General features: G+C 42.3%; 1 protein-coding gene across 2 annotated transcripts in view; it reads left to right on the forward strand.

Annotated features, from left to right (window-relative positions):
• Nucleotides 1-22435, forward strand: part of LOC109524286 (serine/threonine-protein phosphatase 2B catalytic subunit alpha isoform-like) — a 32914-nt gene that overhangs the window by 1508 nt on the left and 8971 nt on the right. For both annotated transcript variants that reach the window (XM_019884045.1, XM_019884046.1), the window contains exons 2-7: nt 10522-10722; nt 14128-14252; nt 15547-15658; nt 17605-17750; nt 20720-20859; nt 21840-21917. In XM_019884045.1, the coding sequence (XP_019739604.1) occupies nt 10522-10722; nt 14128-14252; nt 15547-15658; nt 17605-17750; nt 20720-20859; nt 21840-21917 (802 nt within the window). The remainder of the gene's footprint in view (nt 1-10521; nt 10723-14127; nt 14253-15546; nt 15659-17604; nt 17751-20719; nt 20860-21839; nt 21918-22435) is intronic.

Genomic DNA, 22435 nt, shown 5'->3' on the forward strand with positions numbered 1-22435 from the left:
TGTGTGTGTATACAATTGTACGGCACGCTTGCGCATGTGCATGGGCGGTGCTGGATCTCTGAACTTGCTGATAATATTGAATGGTTTCCCCCCTCAGGCAGCACTGTGGATGAATAGTTGCCTCGCAGAAAGAGAGCTTCTCGCAGGGGCGTAGTTGAGGGGAGGAGCTGTGTGGGCATGTCACTTTCTGAATGTGGCACCTCTGCATCCCTTCTCACATCTTGTAGAAATTGAAACACTTCTATTCCCTTTTAACATACAGTATGTTACATGTGTTTATAAGCTGCATTGAAAGCATCATGAACATTCAAAATTCAGACGACCAGTCACTCACACCCACACACGCACGCACCCCCCCCATGCACGTGTGTGTGTGTGTGTGTGTGTGTGTGTGTGTGTGTGTGTGTGTGTGTGTGTCTTTTTTCCTTTTGCTTACTTGTTCAGCCACCTGATTGAAGTTTTGGTTCAGGTCAGCAATATTATCAGGTCAATAATAAAATACTAACGTGTGGAACCCCATCGAAAAGGTCTGCCACTGCTCCTGTTGGCCGAGAGGATACAATGTCCATGTTTTCCAAAAGCAATTTGAAATGTGGACTCATCAGACCACAGAACCCTTTTCCACTTTGCGTCAGTCCATCTCAGATGAGCTTGGGCCAACAGAAGGTTTTTACTTGCGTTTTTAGATGGCGCGACAAACTGAAGTCATCTCGATCCCCTGTATGGTCATATCATATAAGTCATTCTTTTAAGCAGTGCCACCTGAGTGATCAAACGTCATGGCCATTCAATGTTGATTTTCGGCCTTGCCAATTGCGAAAAGATATTTTCGGGATTCTTTGAATGGTTTTGATGACATTGTGGACTGGAGATGATGAAATCCCTGAATATCTTGAAATTGAGAACAATTGTTCCTAAACAGTTGGACTATTTGATCACATCGTTGTTCACAAGGTGGTGAACCTCAATTCATCCTTGCTTGTGAATAACAGAGCCTTCCAGGTATGCTCCTTTTATACCCAATCCAACCACTCACCTGTTTCGGTTTGAGAACACAGTTATCAACTATGAACTCAACTAGTTCATTTTAAGATTTGTGAGTTGAACCCAGGGGACTTGGAACTTTTTTTCACCTAATATCAAAACACATTATTGTGAACGATTTTGTTTTGAGTCTGAAAAATTGAAGCATTTATAAATGAATGAATATTTCTAAAAGTAACATACATGGTTTCCATAAACACTGAAATCAGGAGTGAGTGGAAACAGGATATACTGCAATTGCATGCAAAGTGAAGTTGTTGTCTCTACGGTAATGTTTTTAATACATGACTGTAATTAAATGTACCTGAATTGCTCAATGAGTGTGTGTCAGTCCTGTGATTGACTGCTGATCCGTTCAGGGAGTACCCTGACCCCAACAGAAGTCAGCTGTGACAGACTCCGGCTTCTAGTGTGTTATAGAAAACGGATGGATGGATGGACGGTTGTTTGTTTTCTACTCTCCTTAACAACTCCCCTTCCAATATACCATCATTACTCTCCCTGTGTGTTGTAAACATCTGGCCCACCAGAGCTCAGCTGTCTCCACATCAGAGCAATTGTGCAGCATATACCCTCATGCATTAGCCATCACAACACACCCACCCACACACACACACACCCACACACACACACACACACACACACACACACACACACACACACACACACAAGCTCAAAAAGCACATTCGCTCACGAACAGAGCAACACCACAAAGTAGTTCATCACACCTGTTGAGAATGATTTAATGTGTTTGTGTTGAAGGGGGACGGTGACATCAGTCACACAGACGGCACTGGGTCGGTTAGACTGAGCTTGGTGGTTCCCATGTTATGGATTTTAGTGCTGTTTGTCAGATAGAAGTGTGTGGAGATGGAGCCAAAGGACAAAGCATACCCGTAGGAATGGACAGAAAGTGTGGGGGCGAGGCGACAGAGCGAAGGAGAGTAGAGCGTGTGAAAAGGCCACAAAGGAGTCTTGCTGGATGAAGGCACAGCAACAAGATTGATCTTTTTGCACCTTTCTGACTCACATTTTATAAAAATTACAATTCCCACTAATATGAGGAATGTTATTGCAGAGCCAAATGCCAACAAGCACTGTAATGCTTGTTCACACAGCATGATCTGCTTCACAGTTCTGTGTTCAATCTCAGCTCCAGTCTTTCGCTTTGGAGTTTGCATTGTCCATGTGCATGAATGGTGTTTATATTCGCCCTGGAGAGTAAAGAAATCAAATCACATCCTATCATAGCAATCCGCAAGTAGTATGGAAATATGTGATTGGATGTTGAGTAAACACTACCATCATCAATTGCGATCTTCCCCAGAATCTCAGGAGGAAAGTGTTTGGACTACAGTACTAAAAACATTGGCAAGTGTTAGTTCTTTGACTTGGTTAAAATCAAGGAGGAATTGGCAATCAATTTTGCGTTTATTGTTGCAGAATAACGTTAAAATGTAATGACACCGGCCTGCAACTGCACTGAGGAACCTATGTCATGGCTTAGTGGAAGCACTAAACTAAATCAGGATCATGGCATGTAAAAACATATTCCTGGCTAATAATATTAACTAATACTCCATGCATAGTGGTTGGTAGCAAGCGGTGCAGAACACTCAGCGGGGATGAAGCATGTTGATTGTATAAAAATACATCTGTCCTTCCTCATTTTGTCTCTAGTTGCAAAAGGATCCATCTTCAAGCCGCAAAGATTAATGATGCTATCATAAAATATGGGCATTGCTTTTTGAAACTAAACCTAAGCAAGCTTTATCAAATAATAGCATCATTCAGTTGTGCCATTTTATGGCTGCGACTCGATAAATGTGTAGACCAATCTGTATGGTATCCATTTCTTATCAGTGTAAACAGAATAGCCAGTACAAACAAGCTGCTTTAAAGCATCACATTAAGTTAAGTGTGGTCACACCGGGCCCGGCTGATGCAATGCCTAGAAGAGAGCTAAGAAGGCACAAGGATAGGCGAGGAAGCCAAATGCAAAAGTTTTATACCCCCATGAGCATAGGTCCTTCATTGTCTGTGGCAAAGCTCTGTTTCATCGTAATGCCCTCCAAGAGACTTTTGTTACAGTGCACGTTTTGGTTCGTAAGCACAACTGAGGTTGGTAGTGTGAGTCATGACCGCATTTCATTTAGCCGTACAAGAGTCACAGTCGTGGTGATGTGACGACTGGCTGTCTGACCCAAGGAACTGGCTCAGCAAAGCTTAGCGGCACATCAGTGATCTTCACTTTATGCTGGACAAATTGCAAATAAGCAAAAAAGAAAGGAATTGATACATTGGCACACATTTCAGTTCAGTACATATTTGACTTGTGTCAATGGGAACTCTTTTTCTCAGTTGGAATCGGGATTTTAGACAAGATGGAGGAAATTATGAACAATTCAAAACAGCAGTCAGTGTTAGCACAAATGTTTCAGGCTTCCGCAAGAACGCAGAACAAACAAAAAATAAATTCAGTCAAAGCTTCCTACAACAACAACTGAACATTATTTAAGGTTTAACTGATGCACTTTATGTGGTAGCAATGCACTGACTCCCATTTGCCGTAAATTTGAACATATTTGGTCAATTCTGAACATAGCCACATCCCAGTTATAAGAGAGTGTGGACACACTTGTGCAACTACACTACCTCAAATTGGTATTTTTACTTTCCCTTTCAAAATGATTTGAACAGTATTCAATTGAGTCATCTTGGTTATAAGGCACACAAATGGATGAAAATGTTTTGCAATAATTTATCTTGGTCTCATTTTTTACTGTCACAAATAAATGCCATTTGAAAAGGGTATGTAAATTGTATAGAACTGTAATTGTTCTATTTTATTTTTAGTTTTTCTTAGCCATGCCATACAATTTCTTGGCAGCTTGTTCCTATAAGCAGAGCTGAAAGGGCTCAATCATAACTGCCCTATTTCCAGGGATGCACATATAATTTTGAATCTGGTTCTCAAAGGAGCACCAGAACTTGTTGCACGATACTTATTTCTACTCGAACTCACCGACCCCACTTTAAGACTTCGAGTTTTACCTGAGGACAATTTAGGACACACACACACACACACACACACACACACACACACACACACACGCGCACACACACACACACACACACACACACACACACACACAAATCCTACCATTTTTTTTTTCATATCAGCCAAAATTGATTTGTATCCCAACGGTTAATTTTCAATGAGATATGAAGGTATCAGAAGGTCTTTTGATTTGAATATGTATTTTGTGTCAAAAGATCAACATGACATGGAACAATATACAATCGTGTCAGACAAATGAAAAAGCTTTCACGTTTTCCAATTGCAATTTACGCACAGGGAGTTGGTGCCAGTTTCCATTACTTTAAAGCATAGTTATGAGTTTGACTTTTATGCACATTCAAAATTGTGTGCTTTCATGCTCACATGCACGTATGTGCACCACTTATGTGCACCCCTGCCCATATCACAAACTAATTATTCCAGTCGTGCCCACTTGGGTGTTTGAATGCATGACCCAGCACAGTTGGTTGCTCAGAAGTCAGTCTGGGAAATAATCCTAATCATCAAAGAAACAAAATAAAAGAGAATAGTATCATGAGGATGGCAGGCACTTATTCAGTATTATGATAACATGTGATAATAAATCAGTACTCTGTAATAGATGACATAATAAACAAAAAGACATCCCGCCCCCACATTGCTCGTACAGTATGTGTCTAAATAATGGCACTGCCCATATACTTGAATCCTACACGAAGCAGGAAGTAGCCTCTTCACACACAAAAAAAAACCATTAAAAATGTTAAAAGAAAAATGTCGTGCTTATGATTTTATCACAGAACTGAATGCATTGTACCAACCTATATGATCAATAGAAACATTGAGTGAATCAATGAATCAGATACCTCCTTTGCTGATTCAAAAATTGTTCTTTGAAATCAAGTTCATTTTCAGAGTATGTAGAGCAACATATCAGTTCATCAAAGCTTGCTGATATCTAATCTGCACAGTTGCCCACATGCATGCATGTATTCATGCATGCGCAAGCCACCACTTCTGGCGTGGCTTGGGGGACTCTGGGCATATTTCCTTTTAGTGCAACATGCGGTCCCATTCCCTCACGGTTGCCCCAAGGCCTTGTGTGAACTGCATATTAGGGGCATAAATGTGTTAAATTTGCATGTTGTCTCGTGAACCAGGGGTCACACCTTGACAGGTCTGTGTGCGTCCTGTGGGGAGGGTGGCAGGGCACTGTCTATTTATAGGGAAAGTATGAGAGAGAGTGAGAGAGAGAGAGAAAGAGAGAGAGAGAGAGAGAGAGAGAGAGAGAGAGAGAGAGAGAGAGAGAGAGAGAGAGAGAGGGAAACAGGGAGCGAGGTGGGGTGGGGGGAGCTGTTGTCTAATGAGGGCAGGCTGTTAGGGGATGAGTTGTTTCTGTTTGTGTGAGTGTGTGTGTGAGTGTACACAGATGGCGCTTCATGTGTGTAGTGTGCATTAATTGAATGACTTCAAACATATCTTTGCTTATTCCCCTACCACCATCACCACCTTCAAATACCCACGGTCCTGTCAGCTGATCTGGGGCAAAGATGGCGGATAAACACACACACACACACACACACACACACACACACACACACACACACACACACACACACACACACACACACACACACTATTAAGAGTCACACAGTTCCCTCTTCAATTTCTATGCACTCCAGATTTTGCTCCTCCCCCTTTTTTAATGACTTGGTCTCATCCTTTCATCCTCCACTTCTTTGCGTTTTATTTATTCATGCAGAGCAACAGAACGAAGGATCTTGGAAGGTGTGTGTATGGGATCATGTGAGATGAAGGCAACCTACATCTAATAACTTACTGACACACACAGACTTGTCACTCGGTTAGAAATGCACAGATGATCAGTAGACACAGTGTTGCACAAGAATGAGGGATCCTCACTTGTCTATTGTACATGTATTATTGCAGTTTGACATCTCGTGTTTCAAATATGTGACAACTACTCTACTTAATGTTTATACCCGTTTTCCGAACAAAAAAATTACAAGAGATGATGGCATCTTCAGTCATGTCTGCGATCTCTCCGTTCATCATTGCTGTCACTTCCTGCTGCAACATCCCTGCTGCTTGCGAATAGTGTCCTGTGACGCTGAAACTAATGAAATATCCCTATAATTGATTTTAGCCATTATAAATAGTAGGAGGGTGCATTCTGATCAAATTCTGCTCCACTTAGGGTATTTGAGCAGCCCAAACAAATTTAGGGGCTTTGGTTGAAAGCCATGTCATGGACTCATCCTTCGCTGCTCTGTGCTGCTGAGATTTTTTTGGCAGAGCTGGCTGCTTTTTCACTGAATAGATTCCACACTTGGGAGTTCATCTGTGGAGAGTGAGTCGAAGGACATAAACAGTCGGCAGTGTGAATGGATGAATGAGAATATTCACAGTCAGTAAGAACTACCTAAAAGTGATTTCATCTGTCATTGTGCAACAGTTGGGGATCACCCCCCGCCCTCCCTTGAAAGGGGAAAATTACCTTTGTTTCTCCCTCAAAGTCATAAAAAGGTCAAATTAAAAAATGTGTCGACATAATCATCACAACTTTAAATACTTGAGTTGTATAAATGAGGATTTTGTGGTGATGTGTTGTATTCTTGGACAGGTTGTCCACAGGGTCACAAAAGTGCCTTCAAACTTCTAATCACTTAGTCGGCCAATTTAAAGAGTGATGAAGGGCCTCTTCGTAAAGTCCAGTCAGCTAACCTTTATGCTGTCAGGTTCTGGACCGAATCGAATAATGTTTTTGGATTCCAGAAATGCTGGCCCAGACAAATTGCGATAACAAAAATATTTATGACAGAAAAGCACACCGACAAAGTACAAACAGAAATCACTGGTCTCAAGGAGCCAGGAGAAACAATGCATAAACAAAAGCGCTTGCAAAAGGCAAAGGCACTAGGGAACACCAAGAATAAACAAACGAAATATCAAGAAGCCAATAGCGCAAAGCCAAAGATCAAGAGCAATAAGAAAATAAATAAAAATACTTACAAACTAGCAACAATGAAAAACAAGAGCAACTACGGAACACTTGAAGTGCTACAGCGAGCGAGGTCAATAATCCGACAAGAGATTAGAAAGCTTGGCAGTCCTTAAATACTTGTCAAAGCTTGATGGGGAAATGCAGAACAGGTACGCCTGCCGGAGGGAAACACCCTTCACTCCAGCTGGATCTGAAACACAATTAAAACAGACAGAACATGACATATGCCAGCTTTCCTACACCTTTGTTGGATGATGTCACCAAATCAAGGAGCGATGAAAACGTGCTTCCTGTCCAACATACGAAGGACAGCACTTTTTCAAATGAATTCGACTCCACTTTTCCTTACTGATGTGAACGCGCAACGACAAGTATCGCTGACGTATCTTGTGGACTTCACCCATCCATCTGTTAGCGTGGCGGCCGTGCTGGAGCCTATCCCAGCTGTCTTCAGGCAGTTGGCAGGGTACACCCTGAACAGGTCACCAGCCTATTGCAGCACACATAGTCAAACAACCATTCAGTTTTTGTGCACAAGTGCGTTACAACGAAAACAACAATGACAAACTTGTGGGATGTTCTTGTCTTTGTGCTTCTAAAACTTCTTCCAGAGTACATTTTACTACACCACTACTTGAATTGACAGTCGTATTACTTACACACGTCAAATTATAAACTCACTCATTTGTTGTTTACATGCAGCGCTTAATTGTGATCTATATAAGTGCCTTACAGTGATCATGAATGAATAATCATTGAGATTAAGATGGTTTTATGTGACTACTTTCCATCTGACCAAATCTGGATGTAAACACTATATAAACACCAATTGCATTTGTTGTCTCCTCCCACAGTGCTGAAATCATACACTGCCACTAACGGCTATCTTGTCGATGCCGAATATGCATTGTCACTAGGAGGTTTGGCAGTGATTAAGAACAACCCTGAACTTCAAATTCAAATGTCTTTCTGCACTAAAATGAAAAAGAGCTTGTATTTTGTGCCAATGAAAAGGTCAGCAGTCGGTTGAAAAGGACATTTATGGTAAAACTGTATTGGTGCCGAGCTCTCTTCTGGAAATGGTTTTCCCAAGTATCATTTCGTTCTCTGCTGCTCTTGACACCCTGCCCTCTTGTTCACACTTGACTCTACATTAATGACTTGTGCGCATACACACACATGCGCACACACGCGCACATGCAAACGCACATACATATACATGCCTTAGTTTTGCCTCAAATGAGGAGCACGCACGTATTGAGTTACTATGTATGTACTAGCTTGTGTGTATGTACGGTACACCACTGGACTACAAAGTTGAGTCACACACTGACCACGGCTTGTTCTCTTCTTTTTCAGAACTCTGAAGTCACACGCATGAGTAACTTATACTCTTCTGTGTTGTCTGACTGCCTGGTATGCACAAACTTTTTTAAAATATTAATCAGCCGCCACCTGAAAGGCAAAGATGGTCCTAGCACTCGGTGTGGAGTGACGGAAAGCAGACTCTCCAGTTTGGCAGCTGCTTTTGTCCTGGGTTGTGTCGGTGCTCTGGTGTGTTGATGTGTTGTATTCACTCTTAAGGTTACGTAATGGCCTACTTATTGAGACATGAGGTGCAATTAGGTAGTAGCGAGTCATCATTTGTTAGCTAATGCCTCTTTTCGATAGCACAGTACCTACATGGCTACAACTCGACTTTTTTTCACTCTCACAACTAGTTATAGACCAATTACACTGGTAAACAGCAAATTTTAATCAATGTGTCCCTAAAGGTGTTTTTGACACTGATTTAAAAATGACTTTACATGTTTTTTTAATCACATTTTTGAGATATTTTCATTTTTTGTTTTTAAGTTTGACCAATAAAAACTTGCACAATACAGGTTTGACCATGCATTGTAATTCATAGCTAGATGTTTCAGAAAAACAAAAAATCACCTGTTCATGGACAAAATGATTGGTGAAGGGGTCCCACAAAGGTAGACACAAATAAAATCCATAACAAACAACATTTATTTCAAGAAAAAACGAAGGACCGGCAAAGTACAAACAGAAATCGCTGGCAACAAAAAGCTAGGAAAATGAAACATGAACGGAAAGAGCTTGCAAAAGGCAGTGCAATAGCAAAACCTCAAAATGCACAAAACAAAGAGTCCAAACATGCCTAACCCCAATCAGCAAAAATCTCTGATTATTAAGTAGTACATTAAAAAGTTGTTGTTGTGGTTGTCTATTTATGACTGATGCATTCAATGACGCATGGGTTTTCTCAGTCTCCCACAAACCAAAGCGAGTAGATGACTGTAAGGCACCACACAATGGAAAGAGGACCCAATTTGTGTCTGGCAAAAATATGATCCATTCGTGCCACGAGCAAGCTTTGTACAACCCCTGCAGTTTTTCATGTACTTAGCTATAGCACTGGACGTACCCATGTCATTGAGGGTTGGGTGCTTGTTCCTTAGCAAAATGGAATGTGAAATTCACGTTAAAATATCCTGACCGACATGAGTGCGAACCCTCGCAGAGATGATTGTCGCTTGTTCCCAGCGTCAAAAATGAGAAAGAGGCATGGCAATCCCGAACAGGGAGGAATAAACAGACGGTGCAAGAGGAGTGCAAAACAGAGACAAAGTAGCAGAGTCAATGTGTGTGTGTGTGTGTGTGTGTGTGTGTGTGTGTGTGTGTGTGTGTGTGTGTGTGTGTGTGTGTGTGTGTGTGTCTGTGTGTGTGGAGAGAAAGAGAGCCAGGCCTACTTTTAGTGTGTGATCTAGGCCATTATCTGTGTTAGCACTGGTGGGGCTCGAACAGGCTCAGTGGATTCTGCGCAACAATGCCTTTTATTACATATGATCTCATGTGTGTTCAGGTGATGTGCGTCTTACAAAACAAGCAGTCAGCCATGTACTGTAACTGCTACTGTTCCATACATGATGTACGCATGCACCCTGTACACCTCTGCCTTTTGTTTCATACCAGTGAGTTTGTGCGCGCTCGTGTATGATTGCAATGTTACCAACGTGTCTTGTTTTTGTGGCTGCGACTCCTCACTTGCAGCTGTGCACTCTCGTTGTATCACCCTCGTCGTCAGTCAACCCCCCCGTGCTCCAGCAGTGGCCTGAGGCCCTTCATTATGTAAGAAAGACATTACTGCAGAACAGAGGCAAGCACCCCTGATAACTGTGGCAGCCCCTGCTTCATTACAGTACGCCTTACCCTCCATAACTCACGCAGAGTCAAAGCGTGCAGCTCAATAATGGAGAGCACAGAGGGCCTCTAATGTTTGCAGGAGACATCAATTAATCATTTCTGCACCCCTCAGTCACAGTGTACACCAGCTCGCTTTTGTTTTCATCCACACACCTTTTCAAATGATCTCTCTCCACAGCGGTCCCCTTCCCTCTGGCCCATCGGCTGACCATGAAGGAAGTGTTCGACGCTGAGGGCCGACCGAGGGTGGACCTGCTCAAAGCTCACCTCACCAAGGAGGGCCGGCTGGAGGAGGCGGTGGCCCTGCGCATCATCGATGAAGGCGCCGCCATCCTACGCCAAGAGCGCACCATGTTGGACATTGAGGCTCCAGTAACAGGTATTGCTCTACAATGCAGTAAATTGATTACTAATAGTAATTAAAAAGTAGAAGATTACCAAAAAAAGATCTGGACTGCACATCACCATTGTGAAGAACTGTGCCAATAGTTCGACGTGAAATGCTCAGCCGAATTCCCAAACAGGCGAAACGAAAATCAAGATGCACAGGTTTTATGCTCTACAAATATAGTTATTGCGAGTCATTACCCTCAAATAACTTTGCATTTCCCCATTGTTGCAACCGATTCAGTCCACATTATTAAGGCAGGTAGGTGCAGGGTAAGTCTTTCACTCACATTCGCACATACATTAGTACATGTTTGAACCACGGACTTATATATGAATGAACTCACAATGCAGCCTCCTCCCCGTTGGGAGAAGCGAAGCCACCGGTGGCCATCCTTTGTTGCCGATCACTAAGCCCGCCTAACTTGAATACATTGATTTCGCTGCAGCGTTTTCACATTATTTGCTGTCTCTACAGCAAAAATGCCACAATGTATAGCCTACGGTTGTATAAAGAAATCTGGGAGAAGTGCTACAAGCATATGTTACAGGTACGAATGTAATCTAAAATGTTCTCCAACAAGGTATATCCAGTGGGGGGGGGGGGGGGGGGGGGGGGGGGGGGGCGCGGTGAGCTTTGGAGCTGGGCCTTCAGTGGGTATCTAGTGATCTAATCCACCTTTAATAACGCCGTCACGTGAAAATATGTACCCCCAGAGACAATCGATGTATTATACACCTCACAATATCTGCATGTATTTCCTTGACAGGGAAATGGCATGAAGCAAGGAGAATATGGCGGGTGGCAAGACAGGATAGATTGAGATCGATGGAAAGCAAAATGGAAAACAGATTTCTGAAACTAGAAGACAACCATACTTACTGCAACCCATCCAGACGATTGACCGTGTGTTTGTGTGTGTGTGTGTGTGTGTGTGTGTGTGTGTGTGTGTGTGTGTGTGTGTGTGTGTGTGTGTATTTATGCAAATATAAGTGGTGAGATGAATCTGTGTGGGTTGTTCCACATTGCTAGTCTTTCACAGGTACTGCTCCCCGGGGACAATGAAAGACAAGCAGATGTTGCGCTGGTCGAGTAGAAGATGTTTATTGCAAACCTTTTGCAACCTGCTGTTTTCGGCACAGAAAAATTGATCTGCTATTGGAAGTTCTTCCACAGCTAAACAATCTGACTCAGAAGAACCTACCTCACATTACTTTTGTCTGAGCAAGACCAAGTGATGAGTGAATACTTACAGATAGAGCTGAGACAAATTAGTCCAGGTTTTCACGGACGGTACTAAACAGAAAAGAAAATCTCTATCAAGAATTGAGAAATGGGTGGATAGGGGAAAAAAATAATATTCAGGCTTTGGGAGAAACACAGAAGATAGAAATTAAACTGTCTAAAAAAAACTACAATAAAAAAGTGGGAGAAGCACAACGATTCGGCATTGTAATTTTTAGTGGCCAAACAGGGTCTTGTAAATTAGAGAGAATAATTCTGAATAATCCCAACTTCCAATTTTGGCGCAGTATAAGGAGCCGGCAAGAAAGCTGGAAATGAGGATGATTTTTAATTTTTATTTATTTTTTTTATCTTCTAACTGGAATATGATACATCCAATTAACAAAAGATTGGAATCAATAGATGAAAACAAAAATTAGAATTCCCCAGCCAGAACTCGTACCAACAGCAAATGCAATGTGTGTGAGCTGACTAAAGAGGAGATTTGCAGTCCATGTGTGAGGAAAAATAGACAAATATTGCTAGTGCAAGATGCGGCGGATGTCTACGTTCATGGTTTCATACCCAGAATGACTGGCCCTTCCATAAAGTGGGTGTGCACACCCACACAAACATATTTCTTTCCAATAAAGGGAGACAGTTTGTTTTGAAAAAAATTGTACGACTATTTCTTTTGAGAGAATACCTGGAAAAGTTGGTCCCATTGTTTATACCATTACTTCCTACTTAGGTTGCTGTCGCACCCTTGTATGCAGTGAGTGATCATTAGTGGTGCTGCAGGGCAATTATCCAATTTCACTCAATTTGTCTGAAAATGATTTTTTATTGATTACAAAAAGGACTCTGTTCATCTGCCGATGTGAGTGATGTAAAGTGACAGACAAAGCAACTAAATGGTCTCCTATTAAATGGCCGAAGTTACAGTGAGCCTGTGTAGCCTCTCATGGATTCCAGCAAGCAGCTACTAAAAACTAAACCGGCCCAAATTCCGCATCGAATATGTTTGCAGGCAAATTGAAATGAGACAAGATCGCCGTGATTTAAGTTTTCAATTTTTTGGGGTGACATTTTTGTTTTGTGTTGTGCAGTGAGATTTTTCTTTTGAAAAGGCGGGTTGTTTCCACCATTAAGAATACTTACAGAAGCTCATTGACGACTGAAAACGCAGATATGTGTGGCTCAATTTCATTCTCAAAGTCAAGGTCGATTGAAAAGAGGATGCAAAACTGACAGAGACAGAAAGATTGCAACGTGATGAAGGGACAGACAGATGTCAGCAGTCAGACAGATGTGGAAGATCTAAAGTGAAGCGGCTGCAGAGGGGCACTTTGACTAAGGGAAAGCAGACGGATGGTGAGAGAGGGGATGGGGAGATCATACGGTCCCGAAGTCTTTCACAATGTGACAGCTTCCAACGGGAAGGCTCATTTGAGGTGGTGGAGTACACATTGGGATATGAAATGCAACATGCATATTTGAGGAAATGGAATCGTGAACTACGGGTTCACTGAATGACAACATCAACATAACGCAGAGTCAGTTTTAGTGGGAAACAGTGACACAAGACTCTTTTCTGAACGATGACAATTTGTTTTGGGCAAATCAAACTAGATTTATGCTGCACGGTTCAAGTGGCACAATTGCGATTTGGAAGAATTCAGATATGTGTCATGTCTGCAGAACAAGACAAAAAAAAACATGGAGTTGTGTCTAATTGTTAAATGTCCAATTAAAAACACCCGAAACCCCCCCCAAAAAACAAACAAACAAACAATAAAAACAAGCTCCCATTTATATAAGGGCAATAATTGCTGACAGGGGACGAATGCTCAGTTTACGCTAAGTCAGCCTTGGTCAACCAAACAGTGTGCCATGTTTAATATTTGTATTGTGTATTACTGTTTACTTCTGTCCTCACTTGTGCACTTCTATGTATTGTTGCAAGAATTCTGTGAATGATAACACCGTTTTGGATGTGTCACATGTGAATATACTTTTGGGAAAATGGGATACAGGCATTAAATGGGAATTGCCCACTTGGTGTCATAGTGGAATGGGGGAGCATAATGTCCAAATTCAAATTGCTTCTGTGTAGAAAGTGACTGCAACCAGGATGATACGATGCCCTCGTATGTTATATGTCATTGTCAGTGTGCGGAGATATCCACGGCCAGTTCTTCGACCTGATGAAGTTGTTTGAAGTGGGAGGTTCACCTGCCAACACGCGCTACCTCTTCCTGGGGGACTATGTGGACAGGGGCTATTTCAGTATCGAGGTGAGAACGCATCGACACTGGATCATGACCGAGCCTGACTGCAGTTCGCGAATAATTAACGCTCCTCTTAAAGTGATTATAAATGTCTACGTTGACACTTTAGAAGACCGAAAATATACCACAAACAAAACTATGATTGCCAACACTTTAATTGCCTTTTGAACGAACGATCACTCATTGCTATACCCCGACTGTCAATCATGAACCTAACACGGCTGCTCTTAAATTTGTGATTGGATGAACAAGTGTTTGTGAAGACCGAAACGTCTACCTCTTGTCTTCCGCAGTTCAAGTTTTTTGGAGCGGACAGATAGTTAAATCATTGGACCTGAAGTTGGCTTGTTTTTGTTCTGAGTATTGACGGTGGACATCTGCAAATGGTGACAGCCCAACCACCTAAAAAAAAAAAAAAGTTTTTCCCGATCATTTTTAATGACATTATTGACAACAAGACCACAAATTGTCTCTGTGCAGTAGATGCAAGTGCATGAAGGTTTTTCTGCGATCACATTGTCTTGCTGAAGTGAACCGTGGTGAAGCGGGAGTGTTATGTCATTGACAGTTTGGTGGGAGGTGAGCAATATTTAGTCCACCTTTGTTCCAATCGTCAAGGGCAGATAGACCTAATGTAGAGCAGCCCCTTTTCAGGATATCAGCTGGGAAAACTCAATTCTGGAATCAATTTATTCTAGTTACATTTGTTCAGTTTACTTTTACTCTTTCTATCAATTGACTTCAACACATTCCCCCAAATTGACCATTGCTGTCGGATTATGGCCATATGAAGTTCAAGTCTGTATTTTGTTCCCTTTCAGACGTTTGCATTTTCTGCGGAGCTGGTGAGACAGACAGTTGCGTGATGCGACAAATAGGATAAGAATTAAAAACATCAGACCATGTGAATGGACTGTAACCACGAACAAACGCTCAATGTTGCAAAATTAGCTCCACTCTTATCCGGTATATTGAAATGTTGCTAGGAAGTAGGATGAACAATTGTTTTTGTGTGATTTCCTTCACAATTTTTGTGAATGACATTTGAAAAGGGTCTATGCTTGTGAATGTGTTTCATTAAATGTTTTGCTAAACTTTTATTTTGATGTATTGCTCACTGTTCAAATGTTAAGGACTTTTTTTTTTTTTTATTATTGACTTTTTTGTGTGTTTTATTGAAGATAATTGTTCAGTCAAAAGAAAGAGGAATGCCCATTTACATATTTATACCATCTACACAACATATCATGTCATTCATTTGCTTCTTTTAATTCTTTCTCTTTCCCCGGTGAACATTTAGTGTGTGCTGTACTTGTGGTCACTGAAAATCCTCTACCCAAAGACACTCTTTCTTCTACGGGGAAATCATGAATGTAGACATCTGACGGAATATTTCACCTTCAAACAAGAATGTGAGTAACTCGTTTGTTCTCTCGAAATGTCACAACTTTTGCGTTCGTCCTATGTGTCATTTCCACTTACGCGGTGTGATTTCTTCGTTAAAAGTTGTTCATAAGAGCAACAGTTTCTCCACAGTGTTGCAGTTTTTATCGCTCATTTTATTGACTTACAATTTGGGCAGCACATTGCATGAGTGGTTAGAACAATTGCCTTGAAGTCCCAAGATTCTGGATTCAAATTTTCAGGTTGCATGCACTACTCCAGCTCCCTCCCACATTCAAAAAAACATCTCTCTCTCTCTCTCTCTCTCTCTCTCTCTCTCTCTCTCTCTCTCTCTCTCTCTCTCTCTCTCTCTCTTTTCCAATCCGCTAATCCTCACAAGGGTCGCGAGGGGTGCTGGAGAGTACCTATCCCAGCTGTCTTCGGGCAGTAGGCGGGGGACACCCTGAACCGGTTGCCAGCCAATCGCAGGGCACATAGAGATGAACAACCATCCGCGCTCACACTCACACCTAGGGACAATTTAGAGTGTTCTATCAGCCGGCCATGCATGTTTTTGGAATGTGGGAGGAAACCCTAGTACCTGGAGAAAACCCACACAGCCCGGAATAATGCAAACTCCACACAGTACTGTATGAGGGAGTGCAGTTATGCCATTGGAAAAGTATTTCGTTTTGTATCATCGTGTATCAGTGTTTGATACCAGATTAAGCGTGGTCCTCTATCTCCCCATTCCTCGACCATGTTCCTAGCTGAGTCCTTCAGCCTTCATTCCCCCCATTCGAGTCTTTCTTTGAGCTGATTCTTCCATCCTTTTCCCAGATCGTTTCTAAGCCTACTCTCTGACTCCGCTCTGCCTGTGAGTCCTGTCCAAGAGTGGATGATTAGCGGCAAATTAATTTGGCCCACAGTGATTGGTTCTGGGACTTTCTCCTCAGTGTCTGATTGGCCAGGGGACGAGGAAGCTAATTTCCCCTGGCGCTCCTGGCGAATGATGGTCGCCCTCAATTACCATCTGCTGCGCGTGTGTGCTTTTGCAGTATCTTTAGAAATAATGTGTGTGTGTGTGTGTGTGTGTGTGTGTGTCTGTGTGTGCGTGTGTGTGTGTGAGTGAGAGAGAGAGAACAAGAAAAAGAAGAAAAGAGCTGACACCTGGCAATAATGATGTCTTGTTATACACGAGTCACATGGAGTGGATGACAATGACACTCCTGGCAGACATACACACACCTTCACACCTCTCGGCTCACACAAATGCTACACTGTTCCAATACCAACCTTGATTGATTGGAGGAAATCCCCTGTCCTCAGCCACTTCCTTCTCCTCTTACTCTCCACAATTGTTGCCCCCTTCTTTTCTCTCTCTTGTATCATTTCTAAATGTCCTCCTTTTTTTCTATTCATGAAATTATCGTACTGTTAGTCTTGCATCCAGAATCCGCCCATGTACTCCTTTGATTTCATGATTTTTTTTAACCTTTCTGCTATTTTAATCCAGTGATCTTGCCTTTGTGTTAGGACTCATTTTTAGGGCCCGAGTGTGAAATGTACTTTCAAGATACGTCCTCTTGGAGTTCATAAGTGATATTGCTGCCAAATCAAAGGAGGATTTGTTTTTAGAACAAAACAATTTTTCTCACAGCCTCTCTGTGCTGCTTCATGCTCATATTTGGGTCAGATTTTTAAATCCCTGAATAGGGAAGTGGAGTCCTGAAAGCATATATTGCACCTATGCCATACTATATATTGTATGTGTTTTCATGTATGCATACATGAATGACTAATGAAAGTCACACAGCGCTTTGAGTCCCAGCTTTGATCTCTCTCACTTTCTTTCTCACTTTATACTTTTGTTTGAATCCAATAACAAACACACTGTGTGACAAACTGGCCGTTCAAAGCACATCCAAAATACATTTGGAGCTTCTTTCAACTTGTGTCCCCAAATGTCCCGCAGGTAAGATTAAGTATTCGGAGCAGGTGTATGACTCCTGCATGGAGGCGTTTGATTGCCTGCCCCTGGCAGCTCTGATGAACCAGCAGTTTCTCTGCGTGCACGGGGGCCTTTCACCAGAGATCCACACACTGGATGACATCAAAAAGGTACACACGCTCAAAACCTCGTTGCACACATTTGATCTAACCTCACTCTTTTTTGTTTAGATGTGTTGCATCAAATTTCGACATTTTCAAACATTTGAAAGGAGAAAATAATTATGGGTGATGAATGGCATATTCTCCTGGCATATTTTCTGAAGCCAGGCGCACTTTTTTGGCTGCGCAGATCCTCGCATTGACCTCCTATAACTGTGTCATGTACGCATTCAGGGTAGAGCTTAACAAAAAGGAGGGTGTGCCCTGTTAAATCTCGCCTTGTGCACACTCACCCAAAAACTTGGGTTCCTTTCCTCATGCACAATCCAAAGGCTGTAGTAAGTCCAGCACCTTGTTTAGGTACATCATATTGCAGACTTCGGGCCCTATTTTCATGCGCAGTGCAATTCTAGCACATGTAGAGCCATTTGCGCCGTTGTGGGAGTGAACATAGCACACTTAATTGCTGGCCAATTGAATCACTCCTTTCATTCCCTTTAAATTCAGCACAGGTAGAAGCATAATGGACTCGCTCGCTGGTGCCCAAGCAGGAGATTAGCTTTCACAGAGGACTTTTATAAGAAACAGCAAGGAGCTCTCCACTTGTGGCTGCTTTAAAGTTGACCACTGTAAAATGGGCCTTTGGAGGACAACTTTCACCCCGGATTCTACATCTGAGTGTGAGACCCTCCTTAGCTCCGTGCACACACATGCACACACACACACACACACACACACACACACACACACACACACACACACACACACACACACACACACACACACACACACACACACGGTCATGGGGTGCCTTTAAAAATATATGAGAGGGGAAGTCAAGCCAAAAATGTTCTTTACAAGAATACTGTATGCTCTATGCAACCCTACTGGTTTATACACGGTATTCTGATTAATATTGTGTTTGTGAAATATAAGTTATACAATAAAATCCACCCGTTTTTGCCCATCTCAGGTGTCGGCCCTTTTGGCACTTGCTGTCAACTGAAAATGACATCACACTTGCTCAGGTAACAACGAATCAGGGCTCAGCTTCAGAGAAACAGGTGCACCATGATTGGTCTACAAAAATAGAGCCTTTTGAGTCATTTCAGCGGCTCCAACGGGTGGTGATGTATCAGCCGATTTGGTTGACGTGCTGATGTACGGAGGGAGTGGGGGGGTGACACCTGGCCCAGATATGCTCACCAACTGCTCAACAGCCAGAATGTGACTGTACGACATTATGCCGATGGCCGGACATTGACATTATGTCATATTAATTGGCAAAAAGGGATCAGTACCAGTGGACTTGTTTTGTTTTGGTGGGTTTTTTTTGTTTTGTTTTGTTTTTTTTTAACTGCAAATACCATTTCTGCAGGCTGATGGGGGCTTGAGCCCTGACCACAAACAACTGCAATCAACTTAATAGCAGAGTGAAATATTGTTTTTTCCTCATTTGTATTCATTGTGCACGGCACAGTACTGGGCAACCTGATCAACATTCACTCGCTTTGCACTGGCTCCAAACATCCATTCAGTCATGAATGAGTATTCTGACTAAAGTATTTTTATTGAATACAGACTGCTAAAACACATTCTCCTTCAAAGTAGCCAGTTAGATGAGCTGTACACACATCACTGGTGTATAACTTCCCGATCTTCTACTAAAGTTCATTTCACACTTAAAGTGTGACATCTTTTCCAAATGGCTTTCTACAGAGTTCCCCGTTGCATGAAAACTCCACACTCCGGGAATTAGGGCCATTCTCAGATTTCATTGAGTCACACCTATTTTCTGATCATGCACAAATTTCTAGGTTACGTATGGCGGGTGTGCCAGATGTGTGGACGGGAGTGTTGGAGGCATAGTTTGAAAGTGGCAAGCCATGCGCTTAAAAAAATGACTTGATTGCAAGCGGGAGGATATGCCCTGTAGTTATTTGCTATTCAATATTGTTTTGCTACTGCATTTTTGGAGGTTCCTTGGCTGTGATGATGTTTGATTTCTCTCTAGTAATTAGGTCCTCTTTTTTTTTTTCTTTTTTAATATGTTTTTCTTGGGTTTGTCGTGTTGTCAGGATTACAATCGTGCCTGGCTGATGAAACTATGTGAAACTTGTATGTACTTTAAATCAGAATATGCTGCCATTAACCTAAGCAGGTGCAGTAGTAAAGTCATAGTCCATCCATTCATCCATCTACGTTATTTCGTCTGGCGTCTGTCTTCATTAGGATCAGACATGAGCCGGATCTTATCCTAGCTCTAATTTAACCAATGAACATACACCCTTGCCAATCCAAGAGCTTTTGCTTCATAATTCTTTTTATTTATCTTAATACAGTATTGGTCACATAGAGTATTCGCAGCAGATATCTTCAGGGATAGTCACTTGACCGAAACAACCATGGCGACTTTGCAGCTAACTGGTATCATAGCCACAGCTAATTTCACATCTCCTGAAAGTGTTTAGCCGAGAAGATCTTCGTAGTTTTCATGAAAATTTGCACTTTGAAGGTAAAAATTGAAGTTTTTTTTTCATGTTAAGCAAGCAGAAAACAACATTTTCAGGTTCTCTGTTTTTCATGTCTTCAATTCTGTTTTGATTTTTCACAAGGACCATGAAATAAAACACTATATGCTGAATGAAATACAACATACAAAACTCCCCACATGACCGTAGAGATATTGAGAGAGCACACACTTCCTCATCTAATGGCAGTGTTTCCATGGTGAATCTTTTGGTGTGACATCCTCTACCTCCTGGTGGTGGTGGTGGGGGGGGGGGGTTGCTATTGAGAGGATCTATAGTGTATGTGGGTGTACGTGTGATGTGTTTGCTTTCTTTCCTGTGATTTACATGACATGTTCTGGTGTGTCTGATTTTGTGGAGGAAAACATGGGTGTGTCCCTTCCTCACAGCCCTCGTGTATGTGAGACTTATGTCGATGTGTTTTTGTGTGTCAATGTTGTGTCCTAGTTGGACCGATTCAAGGAGCCTCCGGCGTTTGGGCCCATGTGTGACTTGTTGTGGGCAGACCCACTTGAAGATTTTGGCAATGAGAAGACCCAAGAGTACTTTGGACACAATACAGTCAGAGGCTGCTCCTATTTCTATAGGTAACCCCCCCCCCCCACACACACACAATGTCCAAAGTACACAAGAGTTATACGCTGTTGCTCCAGTTATGATGCAACCCAACAGGCTGGTAAGACATGACGTTTAAACTGGAATGACTTTCATTTACAAATCAGAAGTCTCATATGTTTTAGGTGGACTTCAAGCTATTACTTTGGGACGCTATAGTGATGAGAAGAGAGTGATTCCTCCTATGATCTCAGATCCAACAATGATCACTTGAATTAGCACTGGAGACGAAAATCTTGGCCAGTTCATAACACGCACATTTGCACACGCAGACAACAGACACACGGTTTGGTGATCAAACACATAAACACACCGCGCTCGCAAAACACGTGCACGCAGTTCTGTTTCGGCATGAAACAATATCCCACAATCCCAAGGGAAGCTGCACGATTCTGTTGCTATGACGACTGGCTACCCATGCCAGATACAAGTGATATTAAGATACAGTGAGAGAAGAGGGAGAGTGACATCGGAGAAGTCCATGATGGTGCTGGTGGTGAGGAGAGGAGATAAAAGATGCACATGAAACTGTCAACAGTGAGAAATGGAACCAGACAAGCTGCACTTAAAAGAGAGATGAAGCGCTCTTTATATTTGCGGTGGTGTTCCTGGTGTCGAAGTTGTTCATACGACATGTTTTTTCTCGCATAGAGAAGTGATTTTCTTCAAGTTTAGAAGAAGCCATTTTATCAAAGATATTGGCGGACAGTGTATCCATGGCCTCAGCAACATTAGCCCTTTCAGGCACAACGGTTACTACAGTGGACAGCTTGTCATTTTATCAGGTGCATGAAATGGTTAAGGGTACCTTGAACCTCGTCCTGCTTTTACATATTTACATATCGCTTGTATGTGTATTCCGTGTAGCTGATCTTTAACGGGTGCATTTTGTTTGATAGTGCTGCGGTGGCTTTTATTCACATTCACTGACTTTCTTCTTTTCCCATCCCAGTTACCCGGCAGTGTGTGAGTTTTTACAGACCAACAACTTGCTTTCTATCATAAGAGCACATGAAGCACAGGATGCTGGGTAAGATGTCTGTAGAATGTGTGGTTCAACATTTGTTTTCACTTGAAAAGCCAAATGCACAAGGACATTTTCGTCTTACGACAACCAGGAAAATGTCCCGTGCAAAATTCCAAGGCCTCCACTTCTTTAGTTTTAATCATATATTTCCTCTTTGCCCCTGCCGGTACTCTTCTCTGGTTTGATTCCGGTTCTGGCCTTCCTGTGCGGAGTTTGCGTGTTCTCCTCATGAGTGCGTGGGTTTTCTTCGGGTATTCCGGTTTCCTCCCACATTCCAAAAACATGTGTGGCAGGTTAACGGAACACTCTAAATTGTCCCTAGGTGTGATTGTGAGCCCGAATGATTGTTCGTCTATGTGTGCCCTGCTATCGGCTGGCTACCAGTTTAGGGTGTACCCTGCCTGTACACGGCTCTCTCACCATGTAGGAGATGTGTTACCGTAACACATGAACAATCGTGGCAGCAGGCATGACGTTTCTTTTTCCCTGGAGGGTGGCCTTACTGTACGTAATATAAGATG

This window comes from Hippocampus comes, unplaced genomic scaffold (genome assembly GCF_001891065.2).
Source record: "Hippocampus comes isolate QL1 unplaced genomic scaffold, H_comes_QL1_v1.1 scaffold156, whole genome shotgun sequence".
Lineage (NCBI taxonomy): Eukaryota > Metazoa > Chordata > Actinopteri > Syngnathiformes > Syngnathidae > Hippocampus > Hippocampus comes.